The following is a 22066-nucleotide window of genomic DNA, read 5'->3' as shown; positions in this document are numbered from 1 at the left end:
TAAAATCGAAAATGACCATTCAAGAAGATAGAGAATTTTCCAAGGATTACAGTGATGTTTTTTTTCTTCAACTTTATATGAAACATTTTCGAGTGAAATTCAGTTTTCTACTCGACGATAGCTATTACGCCCCCTAGCGGTAAAGGTATGAACTTCAAAACAATTTCCAGTGTGTTTTATTGTACACTTTAGTGGTAAAAAGTCTCGACGATGAGTGGATCCTGAGATAAAGCCGCTTACCTCGCTCATTTGCCCACCCTGTACAATGTGAAAGTTTTGTATTTATTGGTAACCGAATAACCCTGATACCGAATAATAGAAATAGTACAATTTCGAGCCATCAGTATGTCCAGAATGAGTTTCGGATAGCATTTATTACATGGAATGATGCTGTGAAGCTATTTTCCAGACAGAATTAACAACTAATTCGAATTTATATCAACCAATCCCCTCGAAATTCAATTCAAAGCCTACTAAGCTGCCATTTCCCTTTTTAACAAATGCGAATGTGTGGAAATATGGTGATAATATACCTTACTATCAGCTGTAGGGGAGAGCAAATCGTTCGAAATCTGAGAACTCAAATCCGATACGACAGGAAATGAAATGGAAATGGAGAATAGCCGAAAAGAAGGGGAGGTTTACGAGGATTCGTCTGAAATTATTTCAAGTTTAAATTTCAATATTGAAATTACCAACGTTATAACTTTCAATTTTCAACAAATAACAACGCTCGTTTACCGAAGAGACCATTTGAGCATAATATAATTTGATCACGATGTATGTATATATTTATCGAATTTTGATCCAGGAAAAGTCTATAACTATGAAGTTCAACCCCCTGATGACAAATATTCGATTTTTCTGCATTTTTTCTCGATTAAACATGTCAGCTGTCAAATACCTATGGTCGCATCGCAATCCAAAGCGCAGAAAATCAAGGGAATATCCCGGCCATACTTCAACGTCAATGGCCAAACCGAATATTCACGATTCCAAGGTCATGCTCAGTATTTGGTGGAACCAGCTCGGCGTAGTGTATAATGAGTTATTAAAACCGACTGAAACAATCACAGGCGATCGTTATCAAACGCAATTAATGCGTTTGAGCCGAGCATTGAAAGACGAACGGCCTCAATACAACGCTCATAAATGATTTCTCGGCCCCATGTTGCGAAAGTGGTCAAGACATACTTGGACAAAATGACATACTGTTGAGTTTTTCAATCAAATATTTTCAGTTATTGCAATGATACTCCCATTTTGGTACTAAATACTAACTTTGGTTAATTGTTTTCAAGTATTATAATCTGAAAATTGAATTGAACTACAAAAATAAAAGATATAAGAAATTATTTTGACTTCTAAAAAAGTCCGTTTTGTCCGTATACTAAGGATAAAATGACACACCACTAATGGACATAATGACATAAATAATACACTGCGCAAAAAAATTAACGCACATTATGGAAATCTCAAATTCATTCTACAACTGAAGTTGTTCTCAATGATAATTATTTTTATCAGAATTATGCATGCATATGTTATCCACTTTCAACGTTTTTCTTCAATACAGATGTTTTTTCCCAGCAGGAATAAAAAAAGATGAGATTATCAGATTTTGAATGTATTGGCTCCATTCTGAAATCAGTTTTTCTCGATCAATTCTAGTGATCAATAGTTTTTCTTTCGTTTGATTTTCTACACTCGATCGCTATGCAACGCGAAACACGCAATTTGACCCAAGAGGAATGTGCCCAAGCGGTAGTTTTGCGAGAAGAAGGGTGGACATACACAAGAATTGCAGAAAGGTTTGAAGTTTCCCATACAAGTGTGTCCAGAATGTTGCAGCGATTCAGGAAGACAGGTATGAATGTCCGAAGACCAGGACAGGGTAGACCACGGGTAACAACTTCCATTCAAGAACGTTACTTGAGAATTTCTTCGTTGAGACAACGGTTTGCAACCACTCGCCTACTTCGAAATCAGCTTGAGCAAACTCATGGGGTGCAAATTAGCACTCAGACAATAAGAAATCGCCTCAGAGAATATGATTTAAGGCCTCGTGTTGCGGCAAGAGGCCCAGCTCTTACCCCAGCCCATCGAAGGGCGCGTTTGGAAATTGCGAGAGAGCATATCCATTGGGAAGAGGCTGATGGGTCAAGATTCTGCCTCTACCATTGTGATCGACGTTCCCTTGTATACAGACGTCCACATGAAAGATATGCTCAGTGCAATTTCCTGAACACTACTGGTTTCGGGGGAGGGGCGATTATGGTATGGGGTGGAATATCTTTGACTGCTCGCACAGACCTAGTGGTCGTTGATAATGGAGCTATGAATGCTGATAGGTATATAAAGAACATTCTTGAAGAGCATGTATTGCCATTTGCCCCATACATTGGTGAAAATTTCATTTTTATGGACGATAATGCCAGACCCCATCGTGCGCGCATCGTTCAGGAGTACCTTGAAGAGGTTGAAGTCTCTCGAATGGAATGGCCAGCAAGAAGTCCAGATCTCAATCCAATTGAGCAGGTTTGAGACAACTTCAATAGAAGGCTGAGAAGTTCAGAAAATCATCCAGCTACTCTTAATGACTTAGTAATCCAACTCAGAGAAATCTGGGAAGGATTAGATCAGAACATTTTAAGATCACTCATTTTGAGTATGAACCGTCATTGCCGAGCTATAATTAACGCAAGGGGTGAAAATACCAAGTATTAAATCACTCATCAGCATTCCAGTATTTTGAAAATTGTTTATTTCACTTCTTTCACATAAGATTCGGTGAAATCCTGAAATTTTCTTCCATTTAATGTGTCTTGTTTCGTTCAAAACCTTCCCGAAAGAACATAAAAAATAAGTTATAAAGTCAATGTTGAGTTAACTTTCATTAAAATTGAGATTTTCAGAATGTGCGTTAATTTTTTTGCGCAGTGTATTTTAATGCAAAGTTCACAATTATACGTTTTGGTTCTTTTCGAGACTGTAGCAAACGATGTATGAGCCAGTGATAACATTGAATGTAACGTAGCTACTGCGTTCACCAGGTTTGAAACGAAAAAAACGTCACTGCAATTAATGCAGAGGCAGTCATCGTCATCCTCATTTTTTTTTCTAAATATTAAACGGTTTAGTGTCGGATTATTCGACGTCATCGACTTTTTCAACGGTCTTGTTTTCTTCACCACCGGGTTTTATTATCATTGAATAATATTTTAGTAACTTCTTGTTTCTTCTTCTTGGGTGGATTGTTCGCAGCAGATTAAGCCTTGACTTTGTCAAAATTAGACCTTGTCCCTGAGGGAGTGGTGAAATAATTTCATTACGAAAAAAAAAAAGATAATGATCCTTAAGAAGTTCCTGGTCTATTGAAATCATCAGGAATCGATAGGTTATTTATCTATTTCTTACAAGATACATACCAGAAATTTCATGTTCTATCACGTATAGTGCATGCAAACTATGTACAAAATAACATGAAAATGAATTCATTAGTCCACGTGAAAATCAATCTATAAAATTCTATATTATTTCTAAAAATCTATTTTCTTCACATGTATCGGATGAAATGACATACTATGCCGTTTTGTCCAATACATACTTTTTATAATATTGAAGCGGAATTTCAAAACAAAACCAATATTCATTATAGAACTTATACATATTATTACGTCATAACCGTAATAACAAGAAAAAATTCAATATACAACGAATATTGTCAGGACACTCTCCAGAAGCAATTAAGGAACCAAGTGAACCAATTCCTTCGCAGGATTGTCATCATCACAAGCGTCCTGATGTAGTAGTCGAACGAAAAACATAGAAATTATCAAGTTAGGTTCCGATCTTAAATACGTATGTTAAATTCGTTAATTAATATTATTTGTTGGTACTCGAAACTCACATGCAACGGATTTATCTATTATGTGTCAAATTTGTGATACAGTGCCATGCTTAATTCGAATAGAAACATAATACTAGACACTCGTACAGAAGGCTCATTCTTACACTCGTTCATTCAAAAACTCACCACTTTGTGGCTCGTTTTTTAATTCTGAATTCATGGAAGAATATCAATGCCTTCTGCACTTATATTATAAATGATTATCCCGTTGAAGATGAAAAACTGAATCCAATTTAAGGTCTATTCTAGTGAAACAACGAAAAGACGATGTGGAGAAGTCAACGTCTTATTATTTGTCAAAATTATGGAGAAGTTTTATTTAACGAAATTCTTTTTATTTCAGGGCTGCCACAATTGTCTTGAGAGAAAATAATTGCCATTTTCTGAGAGTAGACAAGGAAAATTTCAATAGGATTCTTCGAGATGTGGAAGCTAACACAGTCAGACTCAAGGAACATGGCAAGGATGTGTTGATACTTGAGAAAATCAACACATCGACGAAACATTTTAGTAATAATTTCAAGTAAGTGATACATCAGTAAAAGTTTCCGTTTTCAGTTATAAGGAAATATTCGTTCGGAAATTGACTATTTTCCCACACCCTCGCTAATAAATCTATTTCCTTTTTTTCTGTTCATTCTCCATTCAAATATATACTAAATACTGTCTATTCTGGATAAAGTGTCACACAAAGATTATTCGCTACTTCTGAGTTTTAATATCAATTCTCATCGTTTTTGAGAAGGGATATTCATTCTTATTTGCAAGTCTTCTTTGTTGGATGTATAGTCATACCATTCTCTCAAATTACGTAGCCAACATATTCATCTGATTCCTACATTTCTTTTTCCGACGATTTTTCCCTGCATAATCAGCCGAAGCCTGGCGTGATATGTCCGAGATATTGCAGTTTTCTGATCTTAATTGTTTCAACAATTTCCATCCTTCTGTTTGATCTTCGCATAACTTCGCTATTTGTAATGTGCTGTGTTAAAAAAAAAATTAGTTCTATACACCCACAATTCGAATGATTTTTGCTTTTTGATGGTTACTGGATTCAAGGTCCAAGAGATCATTCCATAAAGTAATGTCAAGAATCTGAATATAGGTTCCATTTTCAGATCTCTTGCGCAGAGTACTTTTCTTAGTCTGTTGAAACTTGTTCGAGTTTTTTCTATATTCTTATCTTAATCTCTTTGGAATAGTAATTTGTTGAGTCAGTCATTGTATAGTATATCCAAAGTCACTTGGAGGAAGCCAGAATATTTCGATTATACAAGGGTTGTCCAAGTTTCCAGAAGTTCCTTTGGGGCAAGTGAATGTATTGCCAAACAATTCTTTCAAATAAACCCCGGTATTTAGTGGATCGCGGTATCCACTTCAAATGAACATCTGGCCAAGCGTTTTTCATTTGGACTAGTTCAAATGACTTTGGAAATACTATACCTAGGTATGTATATTTATCTAGTTTTTCATCATTGTTTCCATTAATTGTCAGGTTCTTAGTGTTTTCTGATTTCTTGATATTCTCATAAATTTGGTCTCTCTGTTGTTGATTGTGAGACTATATTCCTGACCAAACTCTACTACTTTTTTGTTCATCATCTTCTGAATATCTTCGATGTTTTCTGCTATCATAATAGTATCATCCGCATACCTTATGTTAATCTTGCCCTTTTCGTATAATCTCTTCGGAGTATTCGTTAAAGAGAAGTGACGACAGTAAAAATATCCGTCTCACCCTTCGTTTAATCTCGATTTCTTCTGATACATGCGGACTTCACTCACTGTCCTTAATAAAGGTTTGATATAATTCTGACCTCATTATAATCAATCCTTTTTTCTTCAAGAACTTTCATTAGCTGTTTGTGGCGGACTTTATCATACGCTTTATCATAATCCACAAACATATATAGATGTCCGGATTCCCATTCAGGCATCTCTGAATTGAAATGTTGAGCGAGAATAGGATCTCGCGCGCGCCTGTACCTTTACGAAATCCAAATAGTTTCTCTTCTACGTCTATATCTAGTTAGTGATACATGCTTTCAGGAGCAATTTCAGTTTATAAGACATCAGACTAATGGTTTGATGGTAGCTGTATTCTTCTTCTCTGGCACATAAAGGTCGATATTATCCATTCTGTGTGTATAATAACCGTGTTATGAATTTGATTGAAAAACTTCAAGATGTCTACATATATATTTTATTTCTAAGATTTTTAGTATTTTAGTATATCAATGGACTTTATCCATTTTTTGTTGTTTCGCATACAATACTTCTATTATAGTGATATCTGGACCAGTTTCAGTTAGTGCAAGCTCTATGGGTTCTTCATTTCTTCTTTGGCAAGTCTTTCTCGAACCAAGGTACGAGATGCGCCCTCTCCCAGTGGTTTGGTGTTTCGTCCCTAGATCGCTGGCGGACTCTTTAGTTAGGCTATCCAGCGATCTCTGCCTAAGACACACCCTCTTACACCATCGTGGATAAGTGAAGTTGCAATACGAAGACCCCTAGAGTCACTACATCCCGCTCCATCGGTTTACATTATGGTGTTTCCTTCTTGTGCAGGAGTCTAGACGTGGAATTTAGTAGTCTAAACACTGTCATTTCTTTCACTTTTTTGTATTCATTAATTTCATCGTATTTGTTTTCTAAGTTCTTCGATTTCTCTACATTTCTCTCCAAAGTAAATTTCCTTTGCTTATATTCCGCCTGGTCTCACGATTAATCATTTTGTATTTGTGCTCATTTTTTTCCTAAATTGTCTTCGCTGTTCCGTTATATTAAGTATCTCGTCGTCCATCCATTGTTCTTTTCTCTTTGAGAAATCTTCCAGTATTCCCTGCATGGATCGAGTAGGCAGTGCTTTAATAATTTCCATTGTTCGTCAATATCTCCAGCGATTGCCTTCAATTCATAAAGGTTTCGTGTTATTTGTGACGGATGTTTTCCATTATGTCAGGATCTTTAAGTTTCTATTTTTGATATTCTTTGATGATTCTTAGTGTTTTTGAGTTTAAGTCTCAGATTAGCTATAATAGGATTGGGATCGGAAAGGACATCTGCTCCTGGGTATGTTTCCGGTGCTTTAACGGAGTTATGAAATATCTCGCTAATCATGATATAATCTATCTGATTTGTAATTATTTTAACAGGTTTATCTGGGGGTGATCGCCACGTGTATAAAAGCCTGACCGGTAATTCAAGGAACGTATTTGCAGATATAATTAGAATTTGCTCTTTGCAGAATTGTTCGATCGACCTCTCCTTCATTGCGTTCACCCATTCCAAACTTCACAACATTTACACTTTGTCCTCTGCCGGTTTTCACATTGAAATCTTCTAGTATTCTATTTATTTCTCTATGTTTCGTTATCTTCAAGGCTTCTTCAATTTGTTCGTAAAAGGTTTCTATTTCAGTCTCTTCTTTCCCGGCTGTAAGAGCTTATACTTGGATCAGGTTCATTTTGGCGTGATATGTTTTGAGCTGTGATATCATTACCTTCTCTTATATCGGCAAAACATGTTTTACTGCCCTATCAGCTTCCTTACTGACTATGGATACGCCATTGCTCTGTCGGTTATCATTCTCATTGTTTTTGGAGTAATATATTGAGGCATTTTCTGTCGAAAAACCTTGCGGAGGCCATCTTGTTTCACTTTTATCAGTATATTGATGTTGAGTCTATTAATTCCTAAGATAACATAATGCATTTTTCCAGGGCTTTCCAGGAACCTATTTCCAAGTTGGTAAATTTCATCTGATCGTCTTTGTTAAATAATATATAAAAACCAATGTAAAGGAAAATAAGTTTTCCTACAACTGCTATGAAAAGTAGCGTTTTCTGCATAGTTTACTCAATTGCAAAACTATGTATTGCGCATACTGTGGGAAATATTATTCCCCACGGCACTTCGCCCACACCTCCCTTGGTAGACCAATGAAATTGGGCTTTTGAGTCGTTTCTATGGAAACGCAATAAATTAGCACATACTGTCAACGAAGGTCATTTTGATTTGAATCAAGTCCATTACTTGAATTATTGAAATTTGTGCAGTTGTAGGAAAAGTATAGTGTGCAACATGTGGAGAAAGTCGTTTTCTCGCTCGTGTGTTTACGGCACTCGCCTTTCAGGCTCGTGCCACAAACTTCCACACTCGCGAGAAAAGTTGGACTTTCCCCACTTGTTGCACAATATACTATTTCCAAAACTATACAAACTGAGTAAATGGTTAATTAATCGAATAATTGAATTAACATAAAGACAGACACACATTTCGGAATTTTTGTATTTATATACAAACTTTGTATTTATATAACAACTTCTTTCAGTTAGCCTATACGGTTTCTTCATTTGAAAGGACAAAGCATTGCAACATGTATTTCAAATAGAATATAAAGTAAATATTATAGAATCATTTGCTTCAAATGGGTGAACAAATCAACATGTACAATTGTAATAACAATTTAAAAACACTTCATTTGACTCTAACCAATAAATGATCTTCATAATAATAATAATAACTAATCTTTATTGATAACTAGTTATCAAAGGGCAATCGACCGAGGTCCTTCAGGTTAAATTACATCAATATAATCGTTAAGCAAATTTACAAAAAAAATCATTATTCATGCAATTTTACAAGATATCAGTTTTGATAGGTGTTCAGTTTCTGTATTAACGTTTGGGTTGGGTGATCTTCATATTTAATAAAACTGATATAAAAGTACGCATGATAAGAATGAACATTTTTACGACACTCTGTCCTTTGTATGCTGTTCATATCTTTTCCGTATCAGTTTTCGGAAGCAGCGAGAGTTATTTTTATGGAATTTGATATAAAACTGACAAATAAAATCGAACAGAACTCTTTTCCAGAAAAAACGGACTACAAACATGCTCTAAATTTAAACGCGTAGCATGGACATGTGTTTTGAGATAAATGTCAAACGAGGTGCATAAGTATTCCTAGGATTGTTCGTTTCGCCTACGCTATACTACGTCTCACTGAATCATCTCGAGCGCTTTGTACGTTCTGAACACTAAACGAGGGGCGAGAAGATTGGTGCGAAATGAGATAATCTTGTGAAATGAAAAACTGTGAACCTTTTTGTAGAATTACTTTAATTTTCAATATCTAATGTGTCATTAGATTTTTATAATATTATCATGATTTCAGATATACTGTGATGGCTGGAACACCACAGAAAATGTTAGAGCATCTATTAGAAACAAGGTTAGATGGAAGAGGATGTGGAGGAAGCGGAGACAACTCAACTTATTCAGCATCGGATTCATTTTTAGACGATTTTCTACTGACACATATCGTTTTCTTACCAACACATCAACTAGTAGAGGAACTGGACAGATAATATCCTTTTGAAACATTAATACGGTCTTTCGAAATTACCTCTTCAATTAACAATTGATCCATATAAAATACTGAAAATTTGTTTCGACTCTTGACCCTCGACTATTGAAATGTGCTACAGAAAGGTGAAGGCACCTCAAGCTCTTGAGCCAACAAAAACAATTTTATACTACACCCTACAGTACCTGTTACATCAATCCACTTGCCCGATAGGCTAAGTCCTAATAAATAGCTCAGAATTATTTTATTTCCCATATGACGCATTGTATGTAACGCCAAAACCTGCGTGTACATTAGCCGCAATTCCCCCGTGAAATAATTTATCGAGGTCCCTTCTTGCAAGGCGGAGTTTAGTCAAATAACATTGTTATGACAAAAAACACGTCTGGAGGAACAAAACAAGTTTCCAAGTTGGATGCGGAACTAGACTTGGCGGCTTGCTTAAGAGCTCGCTCCCACTCACTCAATTTTTCGCACTGAATTGTGCTGTGTTTTGAGTAGCGCAAAATTTCATTCGAAGCAAGTAAGTTTCGCCCGAGTGTCATACGCGAGGAAGTTTTATTTAGATAAACGCAGCTTTAGATTATATACACAGGGTGCTCGATCGGTCGACAACTCGTAAATTTTGGGCTAGGAGAGAAAATGATTCAAATTTCGACGGAATCGACAGCACTTACCTCATAAGCTTAAATTATTTTTGACTCGACAGACTGGTCCGAAAGTAGTGACACACAGTAAAAACCTGTTTTTTCAAAAAGGTTTACCCAATTTTTATGTCATTCTCATAATATAAATGAAATTCTGATTTCGAAATCCCATCATTTATCTGTCATCTGTTCATGTGTATCAATTGTCAACATTTATCTGGGGTACTTTTTGACTTAATTAATCTGAAGATCATATCTTGAAAACCGATCGAGATAATTGTACGATTTATTTATTTTTTTTTGATTCCCGACAAGTTTTTAATTCAAGCTAATTTACGAATCACTCTACAGGTGGTCCGTGAGACAGCAATTTTCGAACAATGACCTTTAAAAAATGTCAATATGTCCATCTTTTCAAGCAAGCCCTGATTTTTTTTGCCTGTTTGATAGCCTAGTGAATAGTCTTAATTTTTTTTAGACTAAAATCAATAACTTCCAAAATGCCTCGCATTTCATGTTTTTTACTGGTGCTGGAAGTAACTTTTCACGCATACAATTTCAAAATAATAAGTTAACTCAATAATAAAAAAGATAAGCCAAATCCAAGAAATCATCAAAATATAAAAACATTCATCTGGACAAAATTAAATGGAGAACACCTGAACAAACACAAACATAGTCAGAATTCTCTTAGAAAATTCGAAATGACTTCATATTTCCAGCTGAAAAAGTCTAATTGATTTCTGCAAACTTTTTTAATAATTTCGGTGGGATTGGAATGAGACGCAGTTCGATTTCAAAAAAAGTTTGCAGACATGTGAGCAGATCATAGGAGTGATAAATATTGATGATACTTTTTCAGCTGATAATATGCAGCGATTTCGAACTACTTAAGAGAATTCAGACTATGGTCTCCATTTCATTTTATCTTTTCATTTTTTTGGTCTCTATCATTTATGTCTAGAGAGAAAATTAAGACTAATTACTCACTAGGCTGACTTATTAAAGGTTGAAAATTGCGGTGTTCTTCGGACCGGTAGAGTGATCCGCAATTCTGTAGAAGATTTGAAAACTTTTCGGGAATTCAATCAAAATGATGACAAATGCAGAATTTCGAGCACAGAATTTTATGTAGATTATGAGTATGATTTGAAAATTGGGCATTCCTTGTCAAAAGGTAGGTTGATATCGTGAGTCACAACTTTCGGACCAGCCTGTAGAGTCAAAAATAATTTAAACTTATCTGTTGAGAGCTGTTGATTTAATCAAAATTTGAATAATTCTTCTAGCACTACTAATATATTATTATATATTAACGTGCTTACCTTAGGAAAATATCTAAGTTTTTGACTTGAAATAGGCCTGTACCAAATAGATAAGTGCATTACTAGCATCATAAAACCAAATTCACGGATTTTGAATATACCATACTTCTACATGATTTTATTTCCTTAAGCATTTTCTTAGTAGGTATACCGATTTAGTGATTGGTCTATTCAGTTTGAACTAGAGTTGGTCATTGATTGATTTGTTTTGTATTTCTTTACCAAGAATATCCATGATTCAGAGAAGACTTTGACTATGATTCGAAAGAGCTTCTCTAATGAACTGTTTTTCTCCAAAAGTAATCATAACCAAAGGAAAATCATTTTCGAATTTCAATATGCATTTATTTCTTTTTCTCAATTTTTTTCTTAAATGAGTATTTTCCAAATATTACAGTAGTACTACAATATTTTTTTGGACTCCAAATTTGATCTTTCATCAAATTCATTGTTAATTCAACTCGGGTAAAAAATAGTATGCCAAGTAAATGTTGACATTTCTCCTTTCTGGACCTCCTCATCTAAAATCATCTCATCCTGAAAAATCAAGTTGCCCCTATTCCTTAATGAGTTTATGGAGGATCCCCCACTTCACAAGCAGGTATAAAATCTGCAGTTTATCTGAGTGGATGAGTTCGTTTAACTGGGTTCACTCTTCTGGACCTAATTCGACCATCTCCATCTAAATTCTGACGACGAGAGCAATTCTAACATTCACGAATAAGTTGAACAACCTTCCGTACAGGGTGTATTACCGAGGAACAATATTTGAAGAAGCTCTATTGGCTGCTATTGGCAATAGAAGAAATCATTTTTTTCACATCAAAAAGTCGAAATATCTTCATAAGATATATCAGTAGAATCTGAATGAAGAATTAAATATATTCAGAAATAATTTTTAGCATTTATAGTTGAGTTTCATATTATATACATAGATCTAAAATTTTCATGAATGATTAAGTTCATGAAGGATATGTGTGAAAATGTTATTGATACCTACTTCAGTCTTATTGATTTGTTCGAATTTACTTTTTGATATTCATTTCATATAATAATAATCTTTATTTTATGACCTTGAATCAGTACAGGTAACAAGACCTAAACTTCTCAATTAACTAAAACTAAATTAACAGACTTTTCCCACGAAATGTACCGGGTTTTTCACCATAATTCGACCCCCCCTTCAACTTTGTTACTAAAAGAGGTTCAAATAAATGTTTTCTACAAAAGTTCCACGAAATCGACAAGTGTTTCTTGAAATCATTTCAGAAGACAAAATATATACAGAGTGTGCAACATATCGATGGCTACTTCAGTTTTTCAAATGTAACACCCTGTATATTTTTCTATATTTGACTAGCTCTTTTTCCTCTGATTTCCCCTGATCATGTTTGACTTATCTCTCTTATTCTGACTACCACAGAGTTTCAAATTTTAAGCTGCAAGCTAAGTTGATCAGTTTTCGAGTGAAAGGCTGCGATAATTCAAAATGCCCTCGATAAAAAAATATTCATCGAATATGCACTACACAGAAGCGGAAAAATTTGTAATATTTTCACTTTATGTGAAGAACAATAGAAATAAGAAAGCTACAAGGAGAGAATATATGCAATCCAAATCATCAAATTCTAATTTATAGCAAAAAACGTATGTCATATCGTTGCCAACGAGATAACTCAAAAAATGCCATTTTGAGTTATAGCAGCCTTTCAGTCGAAAACTGATTAACTTAGCTTGCAACTTAAAATTTGAAACTCTGTGGTAGTCAGAATAAGAGAGATATGTCAAACATATGATATATATTCGAAATCAGGGGAAAAAGAGCTAGTCAAATATAGAAAATATACAGAGTGTTCCATTTGAAAAAATTAAGTTGCAATCAATATGTTGCCCACTCTGTATATATTTCATTTTTGAAATCATTTTGAAAAACACTAGTCGATTCCGTGAAACTTTTGTAGAAAACATTCTTCTGTACCTCTTTCAGTAACAAAGTTAAAAGGGGGTCAAATTATGGTGAAAAACTCGGTACTCAAATTTAAAACTGAGGCTAACTAAGCTCTAGGTATTCTCTTAGATGACGGCAGATTTTCTTCAGATAATTGGAGTTACAGGAACAGAAGAAAGACTTTATACTCCTGTAGACGGGCGTATTCTGTAATTTCATAGTTCTGCTGTAATTCGTTCTCTTTTGATTTTGTGTTGTGATGAGATGAGATTAAAAACTTGCAATGTAGTTTGTATATTTAGGTAATTTGTTATTTATTACTTAACTTGCTTATAAACTTTAATTTTTGAATGTTTAATGAGTACACTACCCTTGCCGCACTATTCTGATATCGTTGTATCTGGTCCATTAAGTACTTTGGTGCATTTTACCAACTTACCAACATATATTTACCCAAACAACACACCTTGATCTAAATGACATCTAATTTATGTTCAAGGTGGTCTAAAATCATCTTGATCTGAAATCTGATCAAAATTAGATTATTTTATTAGGACGTTTTCTACAAATTACGTTTTTGAAATATTTTTTAGATGTATTGTCTTACGACTGAAAAGTTTCTGATATCTATAAGAAATATGAAAATAGATTACTTTTCGACTATTCATCAGAAAAACGTTGATTAAATATCTTATAATAATAATCGTAAAAAAATCAATTATCAGACGACTAATATATATGATAAGCTTGTAGGATTTCACGTATACCTACTTATGCGTTTCGTCCCTGGCACACACACCGGACTCATCAGTGTGACTTTGGTATAATTGTGTGTGCCGTGTCACAGACGCTTGGGGAATTTATTATTATCGGGAGCCGCCGGGACTCGAACCCGGGACCTTGTTGCATCTCGGTGAGTGAGAACACAGTCTTAGCCTCTAGGCCACTGAGTGCTGTGTTTTATTATTGTTACTATGTGGGCTTTATGAGAAGCCGCCACAAGCTATACCGATCTTAGATATCTATATCTGACTTTATTTAGAGGTCTAGATCACATATATCAAACATCTAACTGTAATAATCAAAAAAAAGTCAATGGATTAATAGACTCATAGATATGATATGCTATATCGATATAAGATATCAATATATGACATTATTTACACATCTTGATTAGATATATAAAACATCTAACTAAAATAGTTGGCACATAGTTAACAAATAAATGTCTTCTAGATATATCATTTATATAACTTATATATTGTTTCTAAACCTAATATTCTGAGTGAATCAAAGATGTCTACTAATATTTTCAAATTGGACTATTCATTTAAAAAAAAGTTAACAAAAAAAATAAAAAATATATCTAAACGGATGAATCGAGAAAACAAGAAATTTTCAGAAGACTAGAAGATATGATTTGCTAATGCGATATTAGACATCAATATCTGCCAATAAAAAGTCGTCTAGATATTATACAGGGTGTTTCAAGTTGTGATCCAATAATGCTTTCATATAATATTATTTTTATTTAGACAGCTTGCACATTTTCTCATGGCACCTATCATTGGAGGAAAGTCGCATTCAAGTTTTTCTATAAGAAACCGACATGACAAACGTCAATCATCCAAAACAAACATCTATATTCCTCAACCTTTTTATTACACATAATAATGCAAAACAAAACATTCTCTTAATTTCATCAGTGACGCTCCTGACTTCAAATCTGACTTCAGAGCCGTCGCTAGGGGGTAGGCAGGGTAGGCGGTCCTCTAGGGCGGCAAAATTCAGGGGCGGCGTTCCAAGCTTGATCAACAAAAATCACATGTGTAGAAATTTGAAGTACCAAATGAGATTTAATTCAGTCAGCGACAACAGGAAGGAATACCCACAAATTCAAATAACATCAACAACCATAAATATCCAGATATGGCGTGATCCCCTCATAGTGCTGTTTACGAGTTATTGACGCTAAAAAAAACACATGCACTCATCAGGTTTGTCGGCGTTTCCTTTACCTTGCCGAATTTTATGGCCACTTGGGGTTCTAGATTATTTTCTTTTCAATTCCCTAATCAGAACGTTGATTCCTCAGATTGAAATGCAAAATATAAGAAAACGATTCCATTTCATCACTTCTAACTGATACTCAAGAAATATAAGAAGTTTTATTATTTCATACGACATTTCATTATTTTATAATATTCCTCATTTTTTATATCAAATTAACTAGTGTTGTGCGTGGGCGCATTCGAATTAGATAATGATTCATCCGCATCATCCGATTGTTTAACTCGATAATCTTAAACAAAAAAAAAACAAATTTTCAAGCTTTTTCTAAAATCGAAACTGAGCTAGGAACCTGAAACTCCAGGGCCCACTTTAGGGGGGCGGCAAATAATGGAGGGCGACATTATCAACATTTACTGGAAGAACGAATTAAATATATATATATTTTTTTTTTTTTGGAGAATAGAACGGTAGAAACGCTTGAGCAGGCGCTGAACCTCGATTATCCAATATTAATTTTTAGCATTCTGCGGAGTTAGCTTCCTGCTTACCTGTATGTTTTCAGTACATGTACTGTCATTGATCATTTGGAAATCGCAAAATGATTTGTTCTGGTTGTTTTTGGTTAATTTATTCAATACATCCATTTCGATGAAACGTTTTCACAAAAGCCAGAATAAATACGAGTTACTATATTTGAAATGTTCAATTACAGCAGCATGTATTGAACTGAAAATTGACTGGATCTATTCAAACTTGAAAATTTTGAGTCTAGTCAAAAATTTCATGTGAGTGATTGAGGAACGATTAAGTTCCGACGGAAAATTCAATTACAGAGCCATCTGTTACGAATCGTAAAAAAATATTTCTTAGAAAACAAATTTTTTGCGGTAGAATATGGATCTGTAATAAAAACAATTCCAAAGCTAACCCCTCTCCCCCACAAGGGTGAAAGAAAGGAAGAGGTTGTAGCTTAAACGGACTAAAAGCACACTTTTCATTCATAAATTTTTCCAGAAGATGTTTTCTTTTTGAGATTGCCAACTTAAAAAATTCACGCAGTATATATGAAAAATCCCTTAAAGCATTACTACTCATACAATATTTTATTTAGAATAACCTTACCATGTCATTATAAGAGGTTCCGTTTATTGAATTCATATCTGTTTAAATAAATTTTCCGAAGTTTCCTTAAAAATGTTTACCTATCATATAGATCAACTAAATCAAGATAGAGAGTTTATTTTAGCCTGTAAACGAAGAGTTATTCAGTTCGTATACAGATGGGTTACCACGATTCGCCATCCTGTGTTCGAAGATGAGTCTGCAGTCGTATTCTTGGAAGACTTGGCACAAGATTTGGAGGCAGATTGCAACCAATTGAATTCTCTACAAGAAGAGGCCACTTTAATGCATCACGTCATTTCACAACTGAGGAGGTAAGAAATATGAAGATCCAAATAATAATATAGTAACGGAAGTACGATACTAATTGAGTTTTCTGTATTCAGAAAACAGGGTCTTCAATGTGATGTCTTATAAGTTCTCTTCACCAAAAAATTTTTCATCGAGTTCAGATTTACATTTAGGGGGTTTCATTGCAGCGACCTAAAGGTTTATTCAGAGCTGTTCCAGCTATTAGTCGCTGTAATCTACAGCTCGCCCTCAATTTCCAGAATTCTAATTAACTCCAGTATCTAGGATGGCTTGAAGGAGGGTACTTCCTCACTTCCACAAGTCTTCAAGTATTCTTTACGTCAGCTAGTGATGGCGAGATATTCCATCATCAGATAATTTGGAGTTTCTTCCTCATCCCCACATAATCTGCACTCGTCGTTTTCTGCTTTACACATTCTCATGAGTTTTCATTTAGTGAATAAGTTCAACCACAAGTGACTTTGCATAGAAGACAAATTTTTCCTCTTATTTAGTAGCTTATTGCCAATAAGATATCAATTTATTCAGGATGAAAAGACAATGTACACTTTTTTTTACATAATTATATCTATAGATATAAATCCCATAACAACCGGTTCAAGAGCAGAGTTACCTAGGCAAGAATGCCTGTGGTGTAATTCCACCCTTCCGCAAATCATAGAATGAACTGAGGTAGACTACTGAAATCATTCGAATTTTTGGACAATAATCCTAGATAATAATAGGAACATCTAATTTTTGGAGTGGGTTTTGAATTTATGCGGTACTAAGTTGAATGTTATTTGAAAATATTGAGATCCGTACGTTAACAGAGCTGCAGGTGGAAGAAAATTTGTCAATAAATCGGAAGTGTTTTGAATTTGTGATATAAGAATTTCCTATTGGAGCATGATCTCTTCATTTTTTCCTTGATTGAATTAATTAATTTCGAATTAGTTATCGAATAGTCAAAAGTGACCTCAATATAAAAGAGCTAGATCAATTTCAGTGAATACCAATGACACTTCAATACCATAAATATGAATTTTCAAAATTTTCTATTCCGAAATTCCTTAGCGATGATTGTAAAACTAGTTTAAATCAGGTTGAGCTTCGGGTTCAGCACACATGAAAGTCATTGTGGAGATTAAAAAGGAGGAGGAGGCTTTGAAAGCTAACAAGCAGAGAAACGAACTTTATCGCGATAATGTGAACTTTGGCAGGGTTTTAAAAGGAATCAGCGACCGAAAGATACGCAAGAAGAATGTAATAGTTTCAATTTGCGGGAGGATGGAATGGTAGAGCGTGAAACAGTTTGTGAGTTTGTCAGGTGTATCGATCCTAAAGTTGAGCCGAAACAATTTGAGAGTTTCCACTCAGACGGGTGGATTCGGAAAAAAACCAGGTCATTGAAACTCGTTTTTTAGTATATCGAAACTACTGGCACAATGAATGTTCCACATGATCCACAGATATAAAAATCTTTTTATAACATCTCACAAAACACCATATGGATGGAGCAGCGAAGGAAAGCATTTTTATCAAGATTTTAATACTGTAGTTATCGAAGATTGAACTGAGTAATTCGCATCGAAAAATTATCTGGGCTGCGTTGTACAATTTATTGTGTTTCATTCAAATTGCAATTTATTTGTGAAGACATCAGTTTTGAATTGCCTATATCTACACAAGATATTTAACTTGAATTGGCATATATATTCCAATTTATACCACAATCACACAGGCGGAGGTTGAGGCGGCTATCAAATAGGTTGAAAGACAACAGAGCAAATAAAATTGTTGAACACCCTCTTTAACAAAATCTACTTCTTGATGATGATGAAATCAGGACTATAATGAATAAATTTTCTGATAAGCTGACGTTTGGTGATGATCAGATCCTCTCGCTACTCCTATGAGGATACAGCTCAGCACTTGGCAATTCCCTGCAACTAATTATATCCATGATCCTTTGTACCTCTACCTTTCCCAATAGATGGAAGAGAGCTCGGATTATTTCGATATTTAAAAAAGGCGATTCATCTCTTGTGGAAAACTACCAACTTATTTCTGTGCTGCCAAATTTCGCCAAGGTTTACGAGGAGATCTTATATTCATGTATTTTCCATCATGTCGAGCCACATTTGTCCTCAAGGTAGCATGGTTTATACGAGGTTGGTCAACAGTAACTAACTTGGCCACATTATCGCAAAATCTTCAGGAGGTCAGGTAGATGTTATCTATACAGATTTTTCACGTGCTTTTGATACTATCGATCACGTATTTCTTTTGGGAAAACTTGTGTTTGGGAATCTCAATTTCCCAATATTCATTATTGAATTTTCAAATATTTGTTTAATTTTCTCTGAGTTTTATTGGCCATATTAAATTATTTCCTTTTAGTTTATATTCGAATTTCGCGGCATTGCAGGCTACACGTCTGAAACATCGGCAACTGCTGGTTTTTCGAACACATATGTTATTCTTAATGCGGAACGGCTAAATCGATTTTCGAGTGCTATCAAAAGTGTCCATAATAATTACTGCAAATTATCAAATTCCATCCAGTGCTGTTATCCAATATCTACAGAAATCCAAGAACCAAGATTTCAGAAAATATTGATGAGGTAAGCGGTTGCCATTATAATATTTTTTCTGAGGTATACCTGCCCGGTCACAATTTTTTTTTAACGACTTATTTTGTTAAACCAGCGTTTTTCCTACGTTTACAACTTGCATCATTTGGCTTAGCTCCTTCTTTTCTGTCTCTAATGCGTACTTATCTGGGGGAGAGGATGAATTATGTATTTTATAATGGATTCAAATCTGTAGTATGAGCTCAAAACTGGCGTTCCTCAAGGATCTAATCTAGGTCCATTATTGTTTGTCATCTTCTGTGCTCTCTCAGTTGCAGGGCTTTAGCCTATGTGTATGATTTGAAGCTTTATTTGAGAATATGTCGAACTGCTGATGTTTTGCGTCTTCAATCGAGTCTGGAGTTTGTTCACGGATGGTGTTTTCGGAATGGGATTATTTTGAATTTGAAAAAGTGCTTTAAAGTTACTCACACGAAAAAAATGAAGCTGCTCACTTCTATTTATTATATTGGAGACCACCTGATTGCTACTGGAAGCCGCTTTCGTAACCTTAGAGTCCTATTTGACAGCGATTTGAGTTTTGTCCCACACATTGAAGATATATGTGCCTCTTCTTGTAGGTCATTGGGATTCCTCTTCAGAAGCTTTAGGGAGTTTGATGATTTGTCTGCTCTCAGGAACGTTTACTTCTCGCTTGTTGTAGGTAAGTTGGAATATGCTAATTTGATATGGTTTCCAATATGTGCAACTAATCTCAGGAAATTTCTTGAGTATGTCATGTTCAGGAGGACGGGGAGGTATCCTGATCTTTTGGATCATGGAGGAATTGGGAATTTAAAGTTTTCCCAAGACCCTGCAGTGCGCAAGATTCGCACAGAAGCTTCTTAGCGGAAGAATAGACTGCCCTTTCCTGCTTTCCCGAGTCACCTTGCATATGGATTGGGATCACTCTCGAGAAATGAGATGTCGAATCAAAAAAGCGAGAAGTACATTCGATAAAATGCGCAAAGTTATTTGCAACCTTTCCCTCAATATCCAGGTCCGACATAGGACTTTGAAATCTTATATTTATTCCATCATCCCTCCTTTATGGAGCAGAAGCATGGTTCCTTACCAAAGCATCATGCAAGCGCATAGATCCATTTGATATGTGGTGCTACCAGCGCAAACCCATGTGTACACCATATATCAAACGAAGCCATCTTGCAACGGATCGTGGGAGAAATGGAGTTCCTCAAGAGTGTCAAGCGCAGAAAGTTTGAGTACTTTGGGCATATCATGAGGAATGAGAGTATCACATGATTCAGCTCATTCTTGAGATGAAAATGAAGTCAGAAGTACGATAGGGCGAAGACGGGTATCATGGCTGCGTAACCTGCGTATATTTAGAGCGGCAGTGAACAGAATAATGTGTTCCAGTGTGGTAGCCAACATCCACAGAGGATAGACCCTTTGAGAAGAAGAAAATGTAAATGACGGCCTTGTTAGTCGCTCTATGAACTTGAGAAGCATAGCGTAATGACGTTTATGAGGATTCTGAAATTGAATATTCAAAATAACTCCAGAATCGGGGAAATATAAAACTGAACCCATATTGTCCAATAGTCCAGAATAATATAAGGCATATATCGGGTGTCCCAAGGTGAGTGGCCTATTAGATTATTATGGAAACTATTGATGGTAAAGATTTCAAATTTTGTGGATAGATATTTGGCCAGTTAAGGTACATTTGTAAAATAATTTCACATTTCCAGTGTTGCCGGATGTACGACAATTTGGCAACAACTTTGTTATTTTGAATGGGACATCCGGTATTTCTATTTTTTTTATGATACTCCATAAAATATTAAATCTATTCACTCTTACTTTTCCATCCCTATCTTTAACGGTTTTTGAGTTATTAATTATTTTTCGAAATTCTAGATCAAATTAGCGTATTACGAAAATGACTCTAGTTCGCTCAATATTTGAGATTTAAGTCAGAAATTTTGCAAGTCGTTAGATATTGATCTGATCTGTGTGACTCCTTTTGAATTATGGTTGTCAATAATACAGGACGGACCAAAAAAAATCATCATTTGCCAAGTTACAAAATTGTAAAAAAGTCAATTTTTTCAAATTAGACACCTAGTATATTTTTCAATTTTTGGAATCAGTACAACACATTCTACAATTTTTCTATTCACTTACACAGACTTTTTTACTATTTTGTAACTTGGCAAATGATGATTTTTTTTGGTCCGTCCTGTATTATTGACAACCATAATTCAAAAGGAGTCACACAGATCAGATCAATATCTAACGACTTGCAAAATTTCTGACTTAAATCTCAAATATTGAGCGAACTAGAGTCATTTTCGTAATACGCTAATTTGATCTAGAATTTCGAAAAATAATTAATAACTCAAAAACCGTTAAAGATAGGGATGGAAAAGTAAGAGTGAATAGATTTAATATTTTATGGAGTATCATAAAAAAAATAGAAATACCGGATGTCCCATTCAAAATAACAAAGTTGTTGCCAAATTGTCGTACATCCGGCAACACTGGAAATGTGAAATTATTTTACAAATGTACCTTAACTGGCCAAATATCTATCCACAAAATTTGAAATCTTTACCATCAATAGTTTCCATAATAATCTAATAGGCCACTCACCTTGGGACACCCGATATATATGAGCACCGCTGTTTTCAAATTAGTGTTTTTTTTTCCTTCAAATATTCTATTTTTTTCATCATTGCTCATTGTTTCAGTGGGATTTCTTGATCTCCTATTCTTCCCCCTCTGAAGGAGCTTATTATTATGTTCTCAGATTCAAATTCTCTTGTTATTTT

General features: G+C 34.8%; 1 protein-coding gene across 14 annotated transcripts in view; it reads left to right on the top strand.

Moving 5' to 3' along the window:
* The window catches only part of LOC123679837 (rap guanine nucleotide exchange factor 4), a 697170-nt gene that overhangs the window by 353928 nt on the left and 321176 nt on the right, over nt 1-22066 (top strand). For all 14 annotated transcript variants that reach the window (XR_006747440.1, XR_006747443.1, XR_006747444.1 and 11 more), the window contains 3 exons: nt 4254-4433; nt 9095-9286; nt 16422-16655. Coding sequence is in view for 7 of the 14 variants with exons in the window: in XM_045617360.1 (XP_045473316.1) it covers nt 4254-4433; nt 9095-9286; nt 16422-16655 (606 nt within the window). In the remaining 7 variants the exon portion in view is untranslated. The remainder of the gene's footprint in view (nt 1-4253; nt 4434-9094; nt 9287-16421; nt 16656-22066) is intronic.

The sequence above is a fragment of the Harmonia axyridis genome, chromosome 5 (genome assembly GCF_914767665.1).
Source record: "Harmonia axyridis chromosome 5, icHarAxyr1.1, whole genome shotgun sequence".
Taxonomy (NCBI): Eukaryota; Metazoa; Arthropoda; class Insecta; order Coleoptera; family Coccinellidae; genus Harmonia; species Harmonia axyridis.
The sequence above is the reverse complement of the archived record's forward strand: the minus strand, read 5'-3'. Positions and strand labels throughout refer to the sequence as shown.